This window comes from Notamacropus eugenii, chromosome 1, assembly GCF_028372415.1.
Source record: "Notamacropus eugenii isolate mMacEug1 chromosome 1, mMacEug1.pri_v2, whole genome shotgun sequence".
In the NCBI taxonomy this organism is placed as follows: domain Eukaryota; kingdom Metazoa; phylum Chordata; class Mammalia; order Diprotodontia; family Macropodidae; genus Notamacropus; species Notamacropus eugenii.
In genome coordinates, this window is record NC_092872.1 from 386,164,590 (window position 1) to 386,184,929 (window position 20,340).

At 38.4% G+C, this 20,340-nt stretch overlaps 1 protein-coding gene across 1 annotated transcript in view; it reads left to right on the forward strand.

The window, feature by feature from the left end:
- The window catches only part of ITK (IL2 inducible T cell kinase), a 79,214-nt gene that overhangs the window by 14,528 nt on the left and 44,346 nt on the right, over positions 1 to 20,340 (forward strand). Inside the window, exons 2-4 of the mRNA XM_072630841.1 lie at positions 7,454 to 7,558; positions 13,640 to 13,721; positions 16,003 to 16,131. Coding sequence (XP_072486942.1) covers positions 7,454 to 7,558; positions 13,640 to 13,721; positions 16,003 to 16,131 — 316 coding nt within the window. The remainder of the gene's footprint in view (positions 1 to 7,453; positions 7,559 to 13,639; positions 13,722 to 16,002; positions 16,132 to 20,340) is intronic.

Here is a 20,340-nt window from a genome sequence, read left to right on the forward strand (position 1 = left end):
TGCTTCATTCTGACGAATTGTCACGTTAGACTCACGATTAGTATTTTGTACACCTAACAGGTTTCTTTTAGAGAATCTCCTAACACGTAGGGAACTGTACCCATAAAAAATACAGGCAAAGCTGGCTAATATTCCAAGGGGATGTGATTGATTGAGACTCACTACTAATGGGTCATATAGTTGCCACAGTAGCCAGCCAGATCCTTTACATGTTTGATAGGAAATTTACGTATGGTGACAGTTCTGCTGTCAAATTCACAATGTGATGAGTCTATGCCAAATATTGTCCTTTCTTTTGGTGGCAATAAGGGTACAATCTTTGATAAAATGGCCCAGTAAAACAATCTGGATGATTTTCTCCATACTATAATCAGCCTTGTGGCACCTCATGCTACCAGAGAGGGAGGAAAATTATGTGACTGTGATGTCTATGTGGAGAAAGTCTTATGAAAAAGAAGAAAAGACAAAGTCATGAGTTGATTAGAGTTTGCTATTTTCTAATTGTCCATTCAAACCTTCAGTTCTGCCAAATGTAAATCTCATTAGTTTAGCATGGAAGATTTAGGTGAGAACCTTCAGGAAAAACTCAAACATAGTTGGATGAGAGCTGCACTTGTGTTTCTATTAATAGCTCTTCTTACTTTGACTCAGTACTAACATCATATCCTAGGAGAGAAGGGGAAGGCTCAGGGTGTAAAAAAGATGTTCTACGTAAAGTGTATAAAATCCAGACCTCAGGAAGTGAGTGAACTCATGATTCATCCTGGGTACTTTTCATATGGGCAATGTTAGATTCTTCAGGGAGATCCCTGGATTTTTTTTTTAGTAATTAATAAACTCAAAGAACCTCAGAATTTGAATGGGACCTTTGACATTTTCTTATCCAACTACCTGATTTTACATAGGAGGACCAGAGAAGGCAAAGACTTTCCCAAGGTCACTTGACTCGTTAGCAGCAGATACAGAAGCAGGACCTAGATTTCCTGACCGTTAATTCAACACTCTTATCTATTATAACGAGCAATCTTTTTTTTTTAAAAACAGACTACCGCCAACAAAACCAATGTCCATTAGATCACATGTGGTGCTGGCCTTATATATATATGGGTGGAATAGACAACTTCCTTCATGTGTTATCCCAGATGCTGAGGAATGTGCCAGGACTAGGGGTTGGGGAAGTTAAGAGAAAAGTGTGGTTATAATGGAAAGAGCAGGAGGCACGAGATCAGAAGACCTGGGTTTTAGTGCAGATAGGTTCTACAATTTTCTAGCTGTGTGACTTTGGGCAAGCTATCTAACCTCTCTGATCTCAGTTTCTTCATCTGTTCTGTGGGGATAATAATTTTTTCCTTCCTCCCTTCCTCTGGGCTTCTTGTAAGGATCAAATGAGATGACATATATAAAGTACTTCATAAAGCGTATATACATAAAAGCCATCCACACACAGATACCATATGTCTATCTGTATGTATGTATATATATGAGTATGAGTGTCTGTAAGTGTGAGCCATCGTTGTTATCCTTGGGAGAAATTGCAATATAATTTTTAAATTACCTGAAGTGACAAGCCAATGATAAAACTATAGCAATGGGTCTAGAGTAACGAATCAGGACTGCGGATTTGAATCTAGCCCATGAATCGTAAGGATGAGTCTGATTCCATTGGTGAGGGAAACTCTTCTTATAGAAACTCCCTCTACCAATGCATAATGACAACTTATCTCTACCTCATAGTCTTTAAATTTCTTTTTAAATGTAATGTTTAAAAATTAACAAAAATTCATTGTCTCCTGCCTTTGAAAAAAAGGAAAAAAATACTCCTGTAACAAACATGCATAGTCAAGCAAAACAAATTTCCACGCTGGCTGTTATCCAAAAATGTATGTCTCATTCTGCACCCTGATTCCATCACATTCCTGTCTGGAGATGGGTACCATTCTCTGTCCATCATTGTGTACCTTAATAGTCTTAAAGAACTTCTTGGGGCATGAAGAAGTTACGTCTAAGCATCACAGCTAGTGTATGTTGAAGGCACAATTTAAACCCAGGACTTCCTGCTCTCAAGGTTGGACCTCTGTTTACTGAGCCAAGCAACCATAAAATGCACTCTTTTTAAAGGATGACTAAAAAGACACGTTTTTATGAAGTCTGCATTTTTTACATGCATATGGACATAAATAGTTTGTCGCTTTGAATTGTGATGTTTTTATGCCAAGGATCCTACATATAGCCTTGAGGTTGCCAAATATCTTCTAGCTCTGCACCCTGCTGATGAAAGACATGAGACCCAAAGACAATATAATTCTGAGCTAGGCAGACAGAATAACAAACAGAAAACCAAGGGCAGGTTTTGCTTGGGCCCCCTCTGGCTTATGGGAGTAACCTTTTACTGTTTTTCTTGGACTCTTTTACTCTGGTATTTTCAGAAATAGCACAGCCATTTGGGGGAGATTATAGGGCAATAGGCACTTCCCAGACACAGAATTATATTTAACCTCCTGACCCGTGGTTCACTCAGGCACAGCTGGCTAGTCCTTTCTAAGGCATCAGACCCGTGTTGCATCAGAAGAGGAGGCCATAGGCGAAATTGTAACTGAGGACAAAGAGAGAGCAGAATGGCTTCTAATGCCAAACTTGGTCAGTCAGGTGATAATGAAAGACTTCAAGGCTGCTGTATTAAGCCTGTTCAAACACATGAGCAATGGGTTTGTCAGAAAGGCAAGCTTTATAAGACAAGCTGGTTTGAGTTTTAGGAACAGCCACAGTTTTGGGTCAACTTCCCACTTAAAAATAAAAGAATATTGAAAACCCCTTGGGGCAAGTTTTTATCTTGAAAAATCTTTTGAATTTGAATTGAGGGAGCTTCACCTGAAATTTTAGAGCTTCCTATATAGACTTTTCTTTCTAATCCAGACCCTTAATTTAGCTTCATTTTCCATATTTTAAGGCTTATTTACATGTCTCCATGTCTTTTAGATATGGGAGGATCCTATCATCATAGATTTGAAGCATCTAGTCCCATCCATCTTTTCTGTTCTATAGATGTGGAAAATGAGGTCACAAAGGGGGAAATGACTTGCCCAGGGTCACACAAATTTATGACAAAGCTAGGTCTAAATGCAAGCACCCCAACACACACTGGAGAGCCTGCTATCACAGGTTCTTAGATCTGCTTTTCTAAAAGGAAAGGCACTTTTTGAGGGGTCAAGCACATTATCATTCACTTAGTTTAGGGGAAAAAGTCAGCACCCTGAACTTCAGAGAAAATACAGAGAAATCAAAGTCAACAGACACACTTCCAACTGCCTGACATAAGCAATATATACATCCTAGATCAACAGACAGATCCAACTGTCTGACCATTCCATACATACATAGTTACCAGAGAGGGAAGCACCAGCATCTGGGTTTTCAAAGCCAGGGGGCTACATAGTGGCTTCCCAGAGTCTCATCTGGCACACAAAGATTCTTCCAAAAACTAAGCCCCAAAGTAAAACTGCACCTCAGAGTTTTTATGCACCTTTTAGAGCCAGAGGGCATCACAACCCTTGAGAACCAGTGCCTCATTAACCAGGGCCTTCCTACAAATCTTCCCAGGCCCATTAATGAGTGGGGGAATATCTTTTTTAATCATATTAAAATAATTAACAATACCAATACATATACTGTTTCTAGTTAAAGAAACTTTTTCTGTACTTTACTCCTAGTAAAGACTCTTGATTGATAAAGGCAAGATTCAATCAGAGGCACTTGATTATATTGAAATAAAAATAGCAAAAGATCCTACTTTGTTTACCTTTATACTGGGACAAGAACCAAGCCCTACCAAGTACTTGCCCTCAACTTACTCTTTCTACTGACCTGGGAAAAGCCTTAATTTAGAAGGGTCACCCACTTCATCCTGGGTCATTGCCAGTCATCTTGACCTTTGTCTTGCAGTTGGACATTAATGGCTCTGGAGGAAGGAGTGAGGCTGATGACTTTACACAGCTCTGCCCCACTCATATCCAATTCAGGTGCAAGTCAAGATATCATTGATATCAAGATATCATACCCTTGTGATATCATTGGTCCTCTGAGAATGAACAATGAACTACCCCAGAGCTCAAAGAAACATAGAATCACAGAAATTGAGAGTTGGAGGGGACTTCAATGTCCTTCTAATCCAATCCATTCATGAAAGGAATCTCCAATGTAATTATGCCCAACACCTGCTCATCTAACCAAATCTGGAAGACCTCCAAGGCTGGAGAAGCCACCACTTCTGAAGCAGCCCATCCCTCTTTTTGGAGAGCTCTCATTTATAGTATGTTTTCCTGAGATCTCTTTATTATTTCCACTCATTAATTACTCTTGGTTCTGCTCTCTAGGACCACAGTGAACAAAACCAATCCCTCAAGATAGACCCTCTAATACTTGAGATGACTATCATGTCCTTCCCACCCAACTCCTTCCAAGCTCTCTCTTCTCTAGGAAAAACATCTCCTGATTCTCATAATCTTACTGGTTGATCCTCATATATCCTCATACATCACTAATTCAAAGAATCATACACTTCCCATATGTTAGGCATTAGGAAGGTTAGGAAACTAGGAATTTAAGTGATGAAGGGTCAGATGAAGAACATTAACAAATAGGGAAGACATAGACAGTGTGATATTATGGCTAAAGTAGGATTAGAGAGACCTATATTCAAATCTAACTCCTGTCATAAACAATTAATGTGATGCTGCGCAAGTCGCCTAACTTTTCAGTTTCCTCAGTAGATCTCTAGGAATAATTTGCAAAGCAGGTGCTGCCAATTCACATTAATAAAGCCAGCTTTATTAATGAAAGTTGTTTTTTTTTTTTTTAGCTCACTGGGAGTTCTAATGAAATTACCCAACTTATTCTCGCTTTTCCCTCTCCTCCTCCCCCCCATTAAATAAAAATAGAAATAAAGAGATAAAAGATGACAAGGGGAAAGCAATCAGGCATTAAACAGCAGGAATATGGAAGCCTCCACATTGGTTCAATTTGGCAAAGTTTTAAAAGATATCTTTTAACTTGTACCCAAATACAGAAAGAGATATCAAGACTGCTGTCACTTTCCTTACTTTCATTGCATCAGATATACCAATAAGTGGACAATAGAGATATAGAACCGGAAGCTTTGTAGCCTCTGTAACTCAAAAGTCCATGCTCAATGTTTCTGGACAGTTGCTGCTGGATGCAGGAAAACAATCTTTTGTACTCAGCCTATTTTGATGAGCTATGCTAAATATGCTAAATAAAGAGCTATGATTATGGTGAGAGTTACAGTGTTTAATCCCAGCTGTGGCAGACTCAGAAGAGAAACTAGCTTGTGCCTAAGGAGGCACTGTGCTCATCGAGGTTCCTACAGGCAGCTGTTACTAATCTTCCATCTAAGATCCATAGGCTCTTAGGATGAGAAGGGACTTTAGTGACCACCTAGCATCTATCATTTTAAAAATGGGGAAACAGTTCCAGAGATGTAAAGGGATTTGTCAGAAGTCACCAAATAAGTTGATGACACAGGTTCTACTTTTTTGTATCCTGGCTTACTTTCATTTGACTTAAGCCACAGTCCTAGAATCATAGAATTTTAAGTCTGGACATGATCTCAGATTTCATCAGATTCAACTTGTAGCTAAACCAGAACTTCCATTATAGCATCTTCAACAAATAGGTATCCAGTCTCTGCCTAAAGACTTCTTTTTTAAAAATATATATTTTTCCCCAGTTACGTGTAAAAACAATTTTTTAACATTTGATTTTTTTTTTGTTTTAAGTTCCAAATTCTAAATTTCAAATTTTCCTTCCCCTCTCTCCTCCCTGGAATAGTAAGCAATCTGATATAGGACATACATGTGCAATGTAAAACATTTCTATATTAGTCATTTTGTGGAAGAAAACTCAAAACAAAAAAAAAGGAAGGAAAAAAGAAAGTGAAAAATAGTGTCATTCAGTTTATTTCTGAAGACTTCTAATGAATGAAGAGGAATTCACTCTCTTCCAAAACAACCTATCTCTCTGTGGGCATTATTTAACAACTTTTTTTTTAATGTATGTGTCCCCATTGGTGATTTCTCGGGGCCATGAGTGTAGGAAGGTTGGTTGTTTCTACAAATATCCATGCAGAAAGAATTCTACCATGGGCAACCAAGATACTATAAACTTACTATGGTTTGCCTATGGATTATTCGAGGTTTCTGCCATGTAGCTAATACAATCAAATCTATGTGTAAGAACTATTTAACAATAGACTTCCATGGGTGATCCTAAAGAAGTCATAAATATCTTACCATAGATTACTTTTTCAGGCTAGCATAGGAAAACTCCTAGTGTGGGCAAGTTTTGATGGGAATATAAGAAAAGGAAAAGTATAGAATGAGATGTGTAGAAAAAACAGGTCCAATTGACACACTGTAATGGCACCATAACTAGTGAAAGGAAAGTAAATGTACCTGGTGGTTATAGAAATTGATGAGAAGGGGGTACTGAATGTCAATGTTCTCCAACTTAGTGTTGTTATTTAGGGCTACAGGTGGTTTAATTTATTGAATTAATGAGACACTGGGTTGGAACCCTAAGTAAACCCAACCTCTGTAAACAACCTCTGTTGTGCTTATGACCATAGTCTTTACTTAACCTAAACCTCAACTGCCTGCCTCTCAAATGTGTCACATTAGTCACATGGGAAATTTTGCAAAGTACTTTATATTTTGCAGTAGAAAGAATGCTGAATCAGTGCACAGGACCTGAGTTAAAATTCTAACTCTCCCACTTACTACTTGTGTTACCTTGTACAAGATATTTCTCCTCTCTAGTCTAGTTTCTTCATCTGTACAATGAGAGGTTGGATTAAATGACTTTTAAGGTCACTTCCAGTTTTATATCTATGATTATATGGCCCATACAAACCTAACTTCATTAATGGAAAACAACTCAGAGCATATCCTATTGATGGTGAGTCAGCAGCAGCATCTGTATCCGTTATGGAGAACAAGAAATCATTCTCATTGAGACAGATCAATTCACAGTCATTTTGGCAGGAGAGGATTTGTGAGGGAGAACTAAGGACTAGGGAAGGAAAGGGAAGAAGCTGATGGAGAGTTTTTAATCATAAATTTAAAACTGAGAGGGATTTTAGAAGTCATCAAGGTCAACCTTTTCATTTTACAGATGAGAAAACTGGCAGATTTCCCTAGTCATACAGCTAGTAAGTATCTAAGGCCAAATTAAAACTCAGGTCTTCCTGATTTCAGGTATGATGCTTTATCCACTGCACCATCTAGCTGCTTCTAGTAGCCAAGGTAGAAAACAGAAAGAGCTGGCATTTGACTCCAAATTCAGAATTTTCCTCTCTATCACTGTCTCTGTCATTCAGAAACATCGGGTCAAACTCTTGAACTTTGCTTGCTTAATTAGAGTTATGATTTTCTCTCCACAGAAAAAGCGAACTTTGAAGGGTTCCATTGAACTTTCCAGAATTAAATGTGTGGAGATTGTGAAGAGCGACATCAGCATCCCTTGTCACTATAAATACCCCTTCCAGGTAAGTCAACTAAGGTGTTGTCTCTCATTGTTAGCACCACAGTGACTGGGCTTAGTCGTGAGAGGATGCAGGCAGGGGGATGTTGACCTAAGTTGTTGTTCAGTCATGTTTTAGTTGTCTGCCTCTTCATAACCCATTTGAGATTTTCTTGACAAAGATATTGGGGTAATTTTCCATGTCCTTCTCCAGTTCATTTTATAGATGAAGAAACTGAGGCAAACAGGGTTAAATGACTTACCCAAGGTCACACAGTTACTAAGTAGCTGAAGCCAGATTTTAACTCAGGAAAATGAGTCTTCCTGACTCCAGATTGAGTACTTTACCCACTGTGCCACCTAGACTCTGGTATAATGGTTCACAATTTAGAGAGGGCCCCTAAAATATCTGTTCTCATTTTCACGGATAGATTGCAAGTAAAGGTGGAAGTTTAATTCAGAGGCCATGAGCAAGGTGTGGTTAAAGCTACTGTTCCCACAGCTTTCAGCCCATCACTCCTACCATTCTGTAGAAAGGGGTCCCTCCTTTGATGGGGCCCCAAGTTCAACCGTGGCAAATCAGGTGGTCCCTAGCCAATGACTTTGAGAAAAACTAGCACAGAAGGTTCCTGTGTGAGTTGGATATACAAAGGAAAATCAGAAACAGACCCTGATCTCTACCATTAGAAAGAAGATTGTATGAGAAACTGGAAAGGAAAGATTATATAAGAAACTATGAGCTTCTGTTATAAATTCTTTTTTTAAAAAGAAATACACATAATAAGTTTAATAAGACTAATGAAATCTCTGTATTTGTCTCCATCTGCTTCTCCTTTTTCTTCTGTTCTTAAAAAAAAACGCTTTATTGATGCTCCTTTTTCCTCCTCTCTCCCCACACACAATTCTTCCCTTCCTATAGAAGCCTTCTGTTCTGGTCTTTTCTGAGGATGCACACCCGAGTCTGTACTTCTAGTCTGGCACCTTTTTGCATAGAGGTGGGAAGTATATTTCATCATGATTTTTTTGAAGTTGTGATTAGTTCCTAATTTCTTGAGTTTAGCTCAGCTATAAGATACTTACATGAGACCTCTCCTTATCCCATTCCCTGCTATCCATCTCTGCCCCCCCCCATCCCTTTGTTCTTCTCTTGTATGTATTTTACTTAAACTTCTGTATAGTTCTAAGTGTATGTGTTGTCTTCCAGAAGGACAGCTAGGTGGTACGCTAGGAGCCAGGAAGACTTGTCTTCCTGAGTTTACATCTGGCCTCAGACATTTACAAGTGTGTAACCCTGAGCAAGCCACTTAACCTGCTTTCCCTCAGTTTCCTCATCCCTAAAATAAGCTGGAGAAGAAAATAATAGATCCAGTATCTTTGCCAAGACAATCCCAAACGGGGTCACGAAGAGTCAGTAATGACTGAACAACAGTGTCTCCTTGAATAAAAGGTATGCTCTTTAAGGAAAGGTATTTTTTCATTTTTATCTTTGTATTCACATGTCCTATATTTTTCACCATCCTTATCTTTGCATTGAAGTCATCAAATATCAGCATATATATTGATCTATTTAAGAAGATTTCATCAAATTTTTGATAGAATTCCTCTCCCTTTGTATCCTCAGGGACTATTATTGATGCATAAATTTCAATTAGTTTGATAATAGTCTTTTTGCAAATTCTAATAATAAGTACTGCAAAATGAGATGACCAAATATCCCAGGAAATAAGGTTTCTTGATTCCTTTGAGCTGGGGCCAGATCAAGACAGCTGATGAGAGCCAGTTGTAAATTTTCAATGTGAGCATTTACACCTTAGAAATAGACAAGTGCTGTAAATCAAGACTTGATTTATTGTTTTGTTGATTGCCTAGACTTAAGAAAGTGATGGAGCAAATGTTAATAATGCAGATTAAACTTGGAAGGGTGTTGTGTGGAAAGCCAGTTGTTAAACACGACAAAACCAACTCTGTCAAATGCTTTCTTTGTTTCTCCAAAATGTACTTGTGAGTCATATTTCCATATAGCTGCAACTTCCACCTTTTGTTTTCAACAAGAATGTTGAGATTGATATGATTCAGTTTCTACAACTGTATCTTGGGCAATAAATATGAGAATTCTGTATAAAAAAGTATGATTCAGGATAAGGGAATGAAAGAGGCCAAAAACTTGCAGATTATATACCTTTTATATAATGAACACTTTCTTCAAGAACAGAATTGGTAAGCTCTGGACCATGACAAGCAACAAATCCCCTCATAAAATGAAATTGGTTATATTTTAACATAGAGGAAAAGGTTTTAAAAAAATCAGTGTCAGGGCAAAGACCACATTTTTCCAAAGTAAGAGGGAAAAAAAATCATAATGAGAAAAAGAGTACTGAAACTACTCATTCCTGAACTATTTAAACAAGCGATTACCAATGAAAAGAGTATGGCACAGTGGGGAGACAGCTGACTGATCTTGGCTTCAGGAAAACCTGAGGTTCAATTCCCAACTCTGACATATGTTGGTTGCATGACCCTGAACAAGTGACAACCTCTTAACATCCCAGGCAGCTATCTTAAACTATCCTTTGCAGAGATAATGCTAATCTATATTGGTTGAGGGAATTTTCTCAGAGAGAATTTCCTGGTTCATGGAATCCTGGGTCTTATCTTAATTAGCTATGGGAAATGGACATCAGACATGATATTGACACAGTTTTACATCAGAAACAACATCAACACAGTTTTTAAACACAAATTTAATTGCTTTAAATCTATTGCCACAACAAAGAGACAAAAAAAGCCTAGAAAGAGTCAGACTCAGCAACATTTTACTAACTGTCCATGCAGAGAGATGGTAGCTATAGACAATACTGGTTGACAATATAAATTAATTTGTAAACTCTTATGAAGAAGGATAGTGGTTGATTATGAGCAGTATTATTTCATAAAGTGGCACCTTTCCTGAGAGTAGAAAATATAGAAGGCTTGGCAAAAGATTCAACCAAGGAAAGTCATGCAAAGAGCAATTAAAAACAAAAATGAAAGAATAAGTAAAAGAAATGGAAGGCATCTGTAATAATTACTAGAACTACTTTTTTCCCATAGTAAGGATAGTGGAAACATTACATTTGGACCCTAATATCACAGTCTCAAATAGTAATAAAGAGAAGAAAGAGTAGGAAAGCATCTGATATATATGCATAAATATGCATATATAAATATATGTGTATATGTATGTATATAAACATATTATATGTGTGTGTGTGTGTGTGTGTGTGTGTATCCTAAAGGACATGATTGTGAGAGTTTTGAGAGATTGATATGCAAAGAATCTGAAGGAGGGGAGGATACCAAAGACTTTGTAGGGAAAAAAAAACTCCTCAAACTTTACTAATAAAAAAGATAGCCGAGAAAACATGAACAACAATTAACCTATGTGCTTACACCCAACCTATACAAAATCTTTATGAAGTCATCTGTATATGAATCAATGACATCCTAAATGAGGGTAGTACTAGGGGGTCATAGGGCTTTCAGAAGGAATATTCAACATGAACAACATCTTTATCATTTAGCAATTGCCTGAGAGATGTAAAGAAGATAAACTCCTATTTTGTTTATCATTTTTTGGTTATAGAAAAGAAATTTGAACTGGTAGAGCAAAATATTGTCTGAAAGGATCCCTCTTTTCCAGTATTGTAGTTCTCATCCATATATAAAAATCATTCCCTAAGAGATAGAAATAATGACTTTGTTCATCAATTCTCTGATCATAAACATCAGGCAAGACCTATAACAGGAAAACATATGCTTGCTCAAAGTGTACACTTTGCCACGCTGATAAAGGACATCTAGTATAGAGTGCAGGTCATAGAGGGTTTCTCTGTGGATGGTGAGGTCTTCTGGACATTCCTGTTATGGATGACATTGTACTTCTCACATCACTGTGAACTTCCTAGAAAAGATATGTAACCACTCAAAGTTTGACTTGCCCATCCCTATAGCAAAGACCTGGAAGGTGAAGAATAACTATTGCCCAAATCGTGGCATAAATTTGGAAGAAAAACCCTTAGAGCTTGTTTATCACTTTGTATATCTGGGGAGAAAGGGTACAGAGAGACAACAAGGTAGGTTCAAAGATGGACAAAAGGAACAGATGAGGTTGGATTTCCTTTAAGAAATTGCAAAGCTCCTTTAATGACCCTAAGCTTCCCATGAAACAAAAAACTTACCTTTCTAATATTGACATTCTACTGGTGTTTCTTTATGCTAGCAAGACCTATGATACAACAATTTAAAGAATTAAAATGATTATCACACAAAGGGCAGTGGACAAGCCCAGTCCTTAAGTAGTCTGTACCATATAACCAATGAGGAACTAGGAAGAACAGGAGTAAATGATGCTATCAGGGAAGTGTATGATAAGAAGAAAGGATGGGCTGATCATGTGTCATGGGTGAAGGATACTTGGCAGATAGAGATTCACTGGTATTTTCCTAATGTGAGATGAAGTAAGGAAGATATCAATCATGCTGGGTAGGTCTCCTATGGCACACTTATGAGCAAGCATGGACAGAGGGTGAACAGAAGGGGAAAGCATGGATGGGTTACAATTTGCAGCATTGAAGGGAATTCCTAAATTGACAAGATCACAGCTCATTGGAGTATTGGAGTAGCTTCAATACCTAGCACAATGCCTGGCACCTATTACTGCTTAATAAATGCTTGCTGATTGATTGATATCTTTGGTATGAACCTGATGAGAGTCATATAATTGGAAAGGTAAATAATTATTCCCTTATTGGAGGATCTCCCAAACTGAAACTGTGAACATTCATAATAAGCTTGGCATGGGGAGAGAATCTCTCTTCTATGGAAAAAGGCCCTTGTGTTATGACTTTTGTGAGAAAAGATGAAAGACTTGAAATGAAAGAAATGACTTCAGGACCTAGTGTTTGAAAATCTGATTGCATATTTTCCGTCTAATAACTTTATAGTACATATGTCAGAAAGAGCAAGTAAAAATTGTCACAAAATTGTAGCCTGAAAAATACATGTGCTTTCTTAGTAAGAAGAAATTTGTCTCCTGATAGAGTCAAAATGCTATTTGCTGTAAGTAAAAGTTATTTTACTGAAGGCAAGAGGTTATAGAATCTAAGTTCAATAACCTAATCTGCCTAGCATTTATTTTTCCGTTGCATCCGACTCTTTGCAATCCCGTTTTGGGGTTTTCTTGGTGAAGATACTGCAGTGGTTTGCCACTTCCTTCTCCAGTTCATTTTACAGATAAGAAAATTGAGGCAAAGAGGGTTAAGTGACTTGCTCAGGGTCACATAGCTAGGAAGTATGTGAGATCAGATTTGAACTCTTGAAGATGAGTCTTCCTGATTCCAAGCCCAGTGCTTTATCCATGGTACCACGTAGCTTCCCACCTAATAGTTACTCTTAAACTAAATTAACCAACCACCAAAACATCTGCATTATTTTAATCATTTGGACCAGCTGTCCTTTTAAGAGTACTTAGTATTTCTATGGCGTTTTAGAGTTTGCTGAGCACTTTTGCATACATTATATCATTTGAGCCTCACACTAACCTTGGGAGATGTGTTACTGCTGCGATTACCTCAGTTTTACAAATGAGAAAATAAAGAAGTTAAAGAGGTCAAGTGACTTTCCCACATTCATACAACTCATCGGTATTAGAGGCAGATTTGAAGCCAGGTCTGCCTGACTCCAACTCCAGCTAACTAGTCCGTACAAGATGATGCCTCAGGATCCAAATCCATACAGTGCCAAACTGATCTCAAAGTGAATAGCATGAGATCTCTGGGGTCCCGGGACCTTTACAGGGAGCCTACAAGGTTAAAGCTATTGTCATAATAATACTAACAAGTTTTAATTTCTAATATAGTAAATACTGATAGACATAACCCACTTAAACAAAAACTCTTTAGGATCTTCAATAATATTTTTTAAGAGTATAAATGGATCCTAAGATCAAAAAGTTTAAGTCACTGACCTAAAGAACCAGTCAAAATTTCATTAAGCAAAAAAGCATCTTCTTGACAGACAACAGGTTTGTGTTGCATTTACTAATTCTGTTGCATGTCTCCCACTCCAGGTGGTGCACGATAATTATCTCCTATATGTATTCGCTCCTGATCGAGAGAGCCGACAGAGATGGGTGTTGGCTCTTAAAGAAGGTAACCAGACTTTTGCCTGTGATTAAAACAATGAACAACAGTGACAAAAAAATGCATGAAAGCTCCGTGATTTCTTTTTGCAGTGAGGGAAACTTCATTTACAACATAGACTGAAGCAAATCTATAACTTCATAGAGTAATCTCAAGAGATTGGCCCAAAGTCACACAACTAGGGTCAGACATAGATTAACTCCAGCCCTCTAGCTACTAGGTCCCACTGACTAATAAACCAATTTTGTTATCTAGTTGTGTCCAACTCTTTGTGACCCCACTTGGGGTTTTCTTAGCAAAGATACTAGAGTGGTTTGCCATTTCCTTCTCCAGCTCATTTTACAGATGAAGAAACTGAGACCGACAGAGTTAAGTGACTTACCCAGAGTTCCACAGCTAGGAAGTATCTCAGACTGGATTTGAACTCAGGGACATGAGTCTTCCCAAGTCCTGGCCCAGCATTCTTATCCACTGTGCCACCTAGCTGCCAATAAACCAATAAATAATTTGTTTTAATTTAAATAAGATCTACCATTAATAATGTGCTTTCTTGTCTAAGATTACCTTGTTCAACCATAATTTATTACACTGACAAGTTTTGCTAGAGAAGATCATATAATTTACAGGAAGTGCCTGAGCAGTGTTCATTTGTTTGGTTTTTGGTTTTTAAGAAAAGTCTTCTACTTCTATCTTATTCTCTTTGAGTTCTGTTTATTGCAAAAGATCTACAGCTAATCATTGAGAACTGGGTACCCGCAGACCACTTATGGGCATCTATATTTATTATTTATATTTATTTATTTTACATTTGTTTATCTATTTATCTATTTTTTATTAGTCATTATTCTATTCATATTATTATTTACCTATATGTATTAAGCTCTATTCTGGATGTGTGCTGAATGAAACAAAAGCTATGTCTGCCGATTAGAAGCTGCCAATCTGAATTAGATTCACAAAATGTTACAGGTGTGAAGGACCTTGGAAGTCATCTGCCTCCTCATTTCAGAGATGAGGGGACTGAAACCTGGAGAACTAAAGTGATTTTCCCAATCTTACCCAAAGGTAGTCCCAGAACCAGGATTAGACGCCAGGTCTCCTAACGCTGTGCTCTTTCCAAGCGATATACTCCTTAGACAACACTGGCACAAACTGAGACCCCTGATTATTCTACTACTGCCCTCAATATAGGGATCGTAGAATCACAGTTTGAGAGCAGGAAGAGAACTTTGAGACCTCCTTGCCCCCTCCCACATTTTACAGAGGAAACTGAGGTCCAGAGATGTTAAGGCACTCCCCTGAGATCACACAAGTAGTAAGTGGTTTTACACTCAGGTCCTCCGACATCAAATCTAGCATCGTTTCTCTTGCGCCACTCGTTCCTCATGAGAATTTTTCTTAGTGGTTCTTGGTTTCTTGGTTGTTTTCTTGGTTGATGTTCCCTGTCATGGTTCACAAGATTTATAATGGGAAGGAACTTTAGAGATCATCTAGTCCATAGGGATAAAATTCAAGGCAAGTAGGTCACATGCCTCCTGAAAACTACCAAGTGGGAATGTAATTGAGAATGTTTAACAAAATACAACATAGATAATGTTGATTTTCTAATTCAGTATTAAGGCAGCTAGGTGGCACAGTGGATAGAGCTTCAGGCCTAGAGCCAGGGAGCCATCTTCTTAAGTTCAAATCTGGTCTCAGATACTTGCTAGTTGTGTGACCCTGGGCAAGTCACTTAACTCTGTTTCCTCTTAGAGAAGGAAACAGCAAACCTCTGCCAAGAAAACCCCAAATGGGGTCACAAAGAGTAGAACTCAACTGAGAAACAACTGAACAACTACAAAAATTCACTGTCATCCTAAAGTAATCTTTTTCTATTTGAATTTGATACCATTCTCCTTTCCTTTCATTTTACAAGTAAGGAAACTGAGGGCCCTAGAAGTTAAAAGACTTTCTGATATGATAAAGGAAGTCAATAGTAGAGCCAAGATTTGGATCTAGGTCTTCTGGTTCCAAGTTCAATGTTCTTGTCTTCCAACAACTCTATGAGGTAGGCAGTGTAAGTATTATTTATATTCTACAGATAAAGAAAATGATGATGAGAGAGATTTAGTGAAACACAGTAAGTGTCTGAGCTGGGTCTGGAAGTAGGCCTTTTTATTCCAAGTTTAATATTTTTTTGCAGTAATCAAAGAGACCGTTGTTGCTAACATTAAGGACCCAAGTCATTCCATTTGTCTTTAAAGCAGTTCAGCTGCCTTTCTTTGCCTAAATATTTATCAAACTTTTTCAGAAACCAAGAATAACAACAGTTTGGTGCCTAAGTACCACCCCAATTTCTGGATGGATGGGAGGTGGAGATGCTGCGCCCAGACTGAAAAGCTTGCGTCTGGCTGTGCTGAGTATGATCCAACCAAGAATGGTAAGAATATGTTCCCCCTTTGGACCTCCTATACTATCATACACATGGGTTTGATGAGCTCTCTTCTCTGCCTTTCCACTAGTACCAGGTAATTTCATACATTCATCCATCATCTTTGGGTGTCCCCATTGGTAACCTATATTTTCTCATGTGACAAATTTTGTATACGTCTTGAGGACTAGAAAGGGAGAAAAACCACACATTTTAATAAATGTAATATGATATTTTAATGAGAAAATAAGCAAGTATCCTCATGTCTCACATTGATTATATTTTCTTTCTAAGGCCTATTTATGTGTTTGTTGCTTCCCCCCCATTAGAATGGGAACTCCTTGAAGCCAGTGACTATTTTTATTTTTTCATATCCATATCAGTTAGGCATAATTAGTACCTGGAACATTGCTGTGTACTTATTAGCACTTAGTAAGTGCTTATTGATTGATTCCTTCTTCTTACCACTTTCTCTTTTATCCAAGTGAACTTTATTCATAGTTGTTCTCTTATAATATCAACATGTGGGCTGGCAAAGTAGGGGATGATTGCTGTTATCCCATGCCTGTTCTTTACACCAACCACCCACAATTTTGAGAATCTGTAATGCCACAGTATTTGCCCCTGTCCTGCACTTGCAAGAATGAGCCCTGGACTTAATTTCATCTTCTCTTCCCTGGAATATCAGATTAACAGAACATGCCAAAGTGGCACACTGATTTCAAAATATTGCTGATCCCAGTGTTAGTATCTGGTGCTTAGGCCTCAAACCTGTTGTTGAGTTAAAGGGATGTCTATCTCAAACATCTAAAGACTTCCCCTGGCAGAATAGGTAGATGAAAACAATTTGTTCCAATGGCCATGAAGGTGGTGAAGCAGAGCTTAGTCAGACATCAAAGACATCAAAGTCATCCATTGCATTCTGGGCCATAGATAGTCATCTTGACTTTTGTCTTGCCACTGGACTTTGATGACTCTGGAAGACAGAAGGAGGCTGACAACTTTATGCAAATCTGCTTCACTTCAGTCCAATTGATTCATAAATTAACACATCATCCCATGATGTCATTCATCCTCTTTGAAAACTAAAGATGAACAACACTTGGAATTCATCTCCTAGTCTGAGAACGGGTTAATTTATCTCTGTTGGGCTCATCCAGTAACAGGACCCTTTAGCAATGAACCACAGCATAAGAAGGAAGTTAAATGTCTTTCCTTTAGGTTGGGGCAAAATGTCACCTCCACCCCTGGAAATTTATCTGCTAATGACTATATGACCTTAGGCAACTTACTTCAACTCTGAACTTTAGTTGACCCATCTGTAAAATGAGAAAGTTGCCTTAGATCATGAGTTATTAATCTGAAGTTCAGGGAGCTTAAGGGGGTCATAGATTTTGGGGGTCTGTGAACTTGAGTAGGAAAAAAATTTACATTTATTTTCTAACTTAGAATTTCCTTCACTTAAAAATAAAAAAAAAATACCTCACTGTTATTTTGAAATGGAGTCCATACCCCTCACCAGACTGCCAAAGTTGTTCATGACTTTTCACCTCTAAGACAATTAAATTCAAGGACATTAGATCTGGACTTGGAGGACTGCCCTAGGGCCAAATCTCATCTCTGCCACTTACTACCTATGTAACCCTAGGTAATTGGAATGACCCCTCTGGCCTTCGGTTTTCTCATCTTATAAAATAAGACATCAAATTAGGTCCATGCCAGCCCAAAATCTATGATCCTATATATGATTCAATGATCATCAATTCAACCAATCTTTTAAGTGGGGCAGTTTCTATGAAGAGGAATACAGCTTCCAGGAAGAGAGAGTTGAAAGCTGAACTAGAGGTATTCTGCCCTTATTAGACTGTGTTCAGGTCTGGGCATCATGACTTAAGGAGGATATTGATAAGTTGGAGAATGTCTAGAGAAGGGCTAGTAGGATTCCTTGGAGGCCTTGGATTCCTATCATGTGAGGATCAGTTGAAAGAATTGTGGGGTATTTAGCCCAGAGAAGACTGGTTTGAGATGGGGTGAAGGAGGAGAAATTTGCCAATTTAGACGCCATGCCAAAAAAACTTTCCTCATTGTCTAAGAGTAGAATAGACTGCCTTGGAGGTCATCATACAGAAGTTGGACTAGTTGAGTACATTACAATGAGGATTCCTTTCATATATGAGTTGGACTATATGGCTGCTGATATTCCTTCCAATTCTCAAATTATGTGATGATTCTGGGTTTCTGTACAAGGCACCAGGCTTGGTCCTGGGGACATAAAGACAAAAAATATTTCGTGTTCTCAAGGAGCTAATGTTCTCCTGGGGCAAGAGGGGAGGGGTTCAACATTTCACAGAGAAACTTAATCTAAGGTAATTTAAATTAAGAGAGAGCACAAACAACTAGGGGCATGGAGAAGGCTTCTGGGAGAAGGTAACAAGTGAGCTAAGGATTCCTAGAGGAGATAAAAATGAAATTCACTCTAAGCATTGGGGGGTGAGGGGGGGAGAAACATGTTGGAAGACGATAGAGAAGAGATGTCCAGTTTAATTGGAATATACAGTGTGTGTTTGTGTGTGTGTGAGTGTGTGTGTGTGTGAGTGTGTGTGTGTGAGAGTGTGTGTGTGTGTGTGTGTGTGTGAGAGAGAGAGAGAGAGAGAGAGAGAGAGACAGAGAGAGAGAGAGAGAGAGAGAGAGAGAGAGAGAGAGAGAGAGAGAGAAGCATTACATGTCTAAAAGAGGAAGGCTAAAGCCAAACATGGAACACTTGGATTGCTGAACTGAAAGAGTTTGTATTTCATCTTAGAGGCAGGAGCTACTGAAGATTTTTGAGCAGGGAAGTTACATAGTCAAACCTCAGCCTTATGACAATAATTTTGGTAGGTGGATAGAAAAAGGAAAGGAGGAGAAGCTGGAATCATGGAAACTAATTAAGAGGCTATTATAATAGTCTAGATGACTGGTGATGTGGGTCCAAACCAAGGTAGAGGCCATATCAATAGAAAGATGGGGGCAGATATTAAAGTTATTGTAGAGATTGAAAAACAAGATGACAGTTAATTGGGATTGGACATAGTGTTGTAGTGGGATGATGAAAAGGAAAGAGTTAATAATGACTCAGAGTTTCTGAACTTAGGTGTCTGGGAAGATGTCAACACCCTCAATAGAAATAGAGAAGTTTAAAGGAGGGGTGAGTTTAGGGGGAAATACAATAAATTATCTTTTGGACATGATATATTTGAAGTGCCAGCAGGACATCCAGGTGGAGCTATCCAGCAGAGAGATGTGGAAACGAGATAAGGATTTCATGTAGAGATTTGTAATTCATTGTAAAGAGATCATGATTGAAGCCATGAGAGTAGGTAAGATCTCAAAGAGGGAGATAGCATAAAAAGAGAATAGAAGAAGGGGACACCCACACTTAGGGGACAGGAGGAAGAATGAGTAAGCAAGGAGAATGGAGGAGTAATCCTACCAAGTGAAAGCCTTGTTATGGAAGCCAAGTGTATTTGGTTACTAAGGAGGGGGTGGACAATGGTGTCAAAAGCTAAAGAGGTAAAGTAGAAAGAGGATGGTGAAAAGGTCACCAGATTAGCAATTAAAAGAAAATGAGTGACCTTGGAGAGAGCTCTTTAAGTAAAATGGTGGGGTCAGAAATGAACTGTAGGTGAGGAAGAAGAGGCAATGAATACAGAGATGTATCACTGGAGGACTTGCAAATCAATGTGATCACAGCTTCTTTTGAGTTTAAGAACTCAATAAATATTTATTGATTGACTGCTTGACCATCCTTACCTTAGTGTCCCTCTGATGAGAGTCATACAGCTGGAGAGGTGCATAAGTTGTTCACTAATGGGAAAGTCTTCCAACTGAAACAGTAAACATTCTATATGATCCTAGAATGGGGAAAGAAAACCCCTCACTCAATGATTTCTACACTAACTTCGGTGCAGGGCTGTACACTGTTCTTTCTTTGTGTGAAAACTCATGACATCCCTAGTGCCACGTGGCTGAGCATGATGCCATCCCTGTTTCATGGTCCCAGAAGCTGAGTGTTGGTAACTGAAGACAGGAAAACAAAGGAGCCAGCATGGTCTGAGCAAGAGAAAGACCTGAGTTCAAATCTGGTCTCAGACACTTACTGGCCCTGGGCAAGTCACTCCTTTTTTGCCTCAGTTTCCTCATCTGTAAAATGAGCTGGATAAGGAAATGGCAAACTACTCA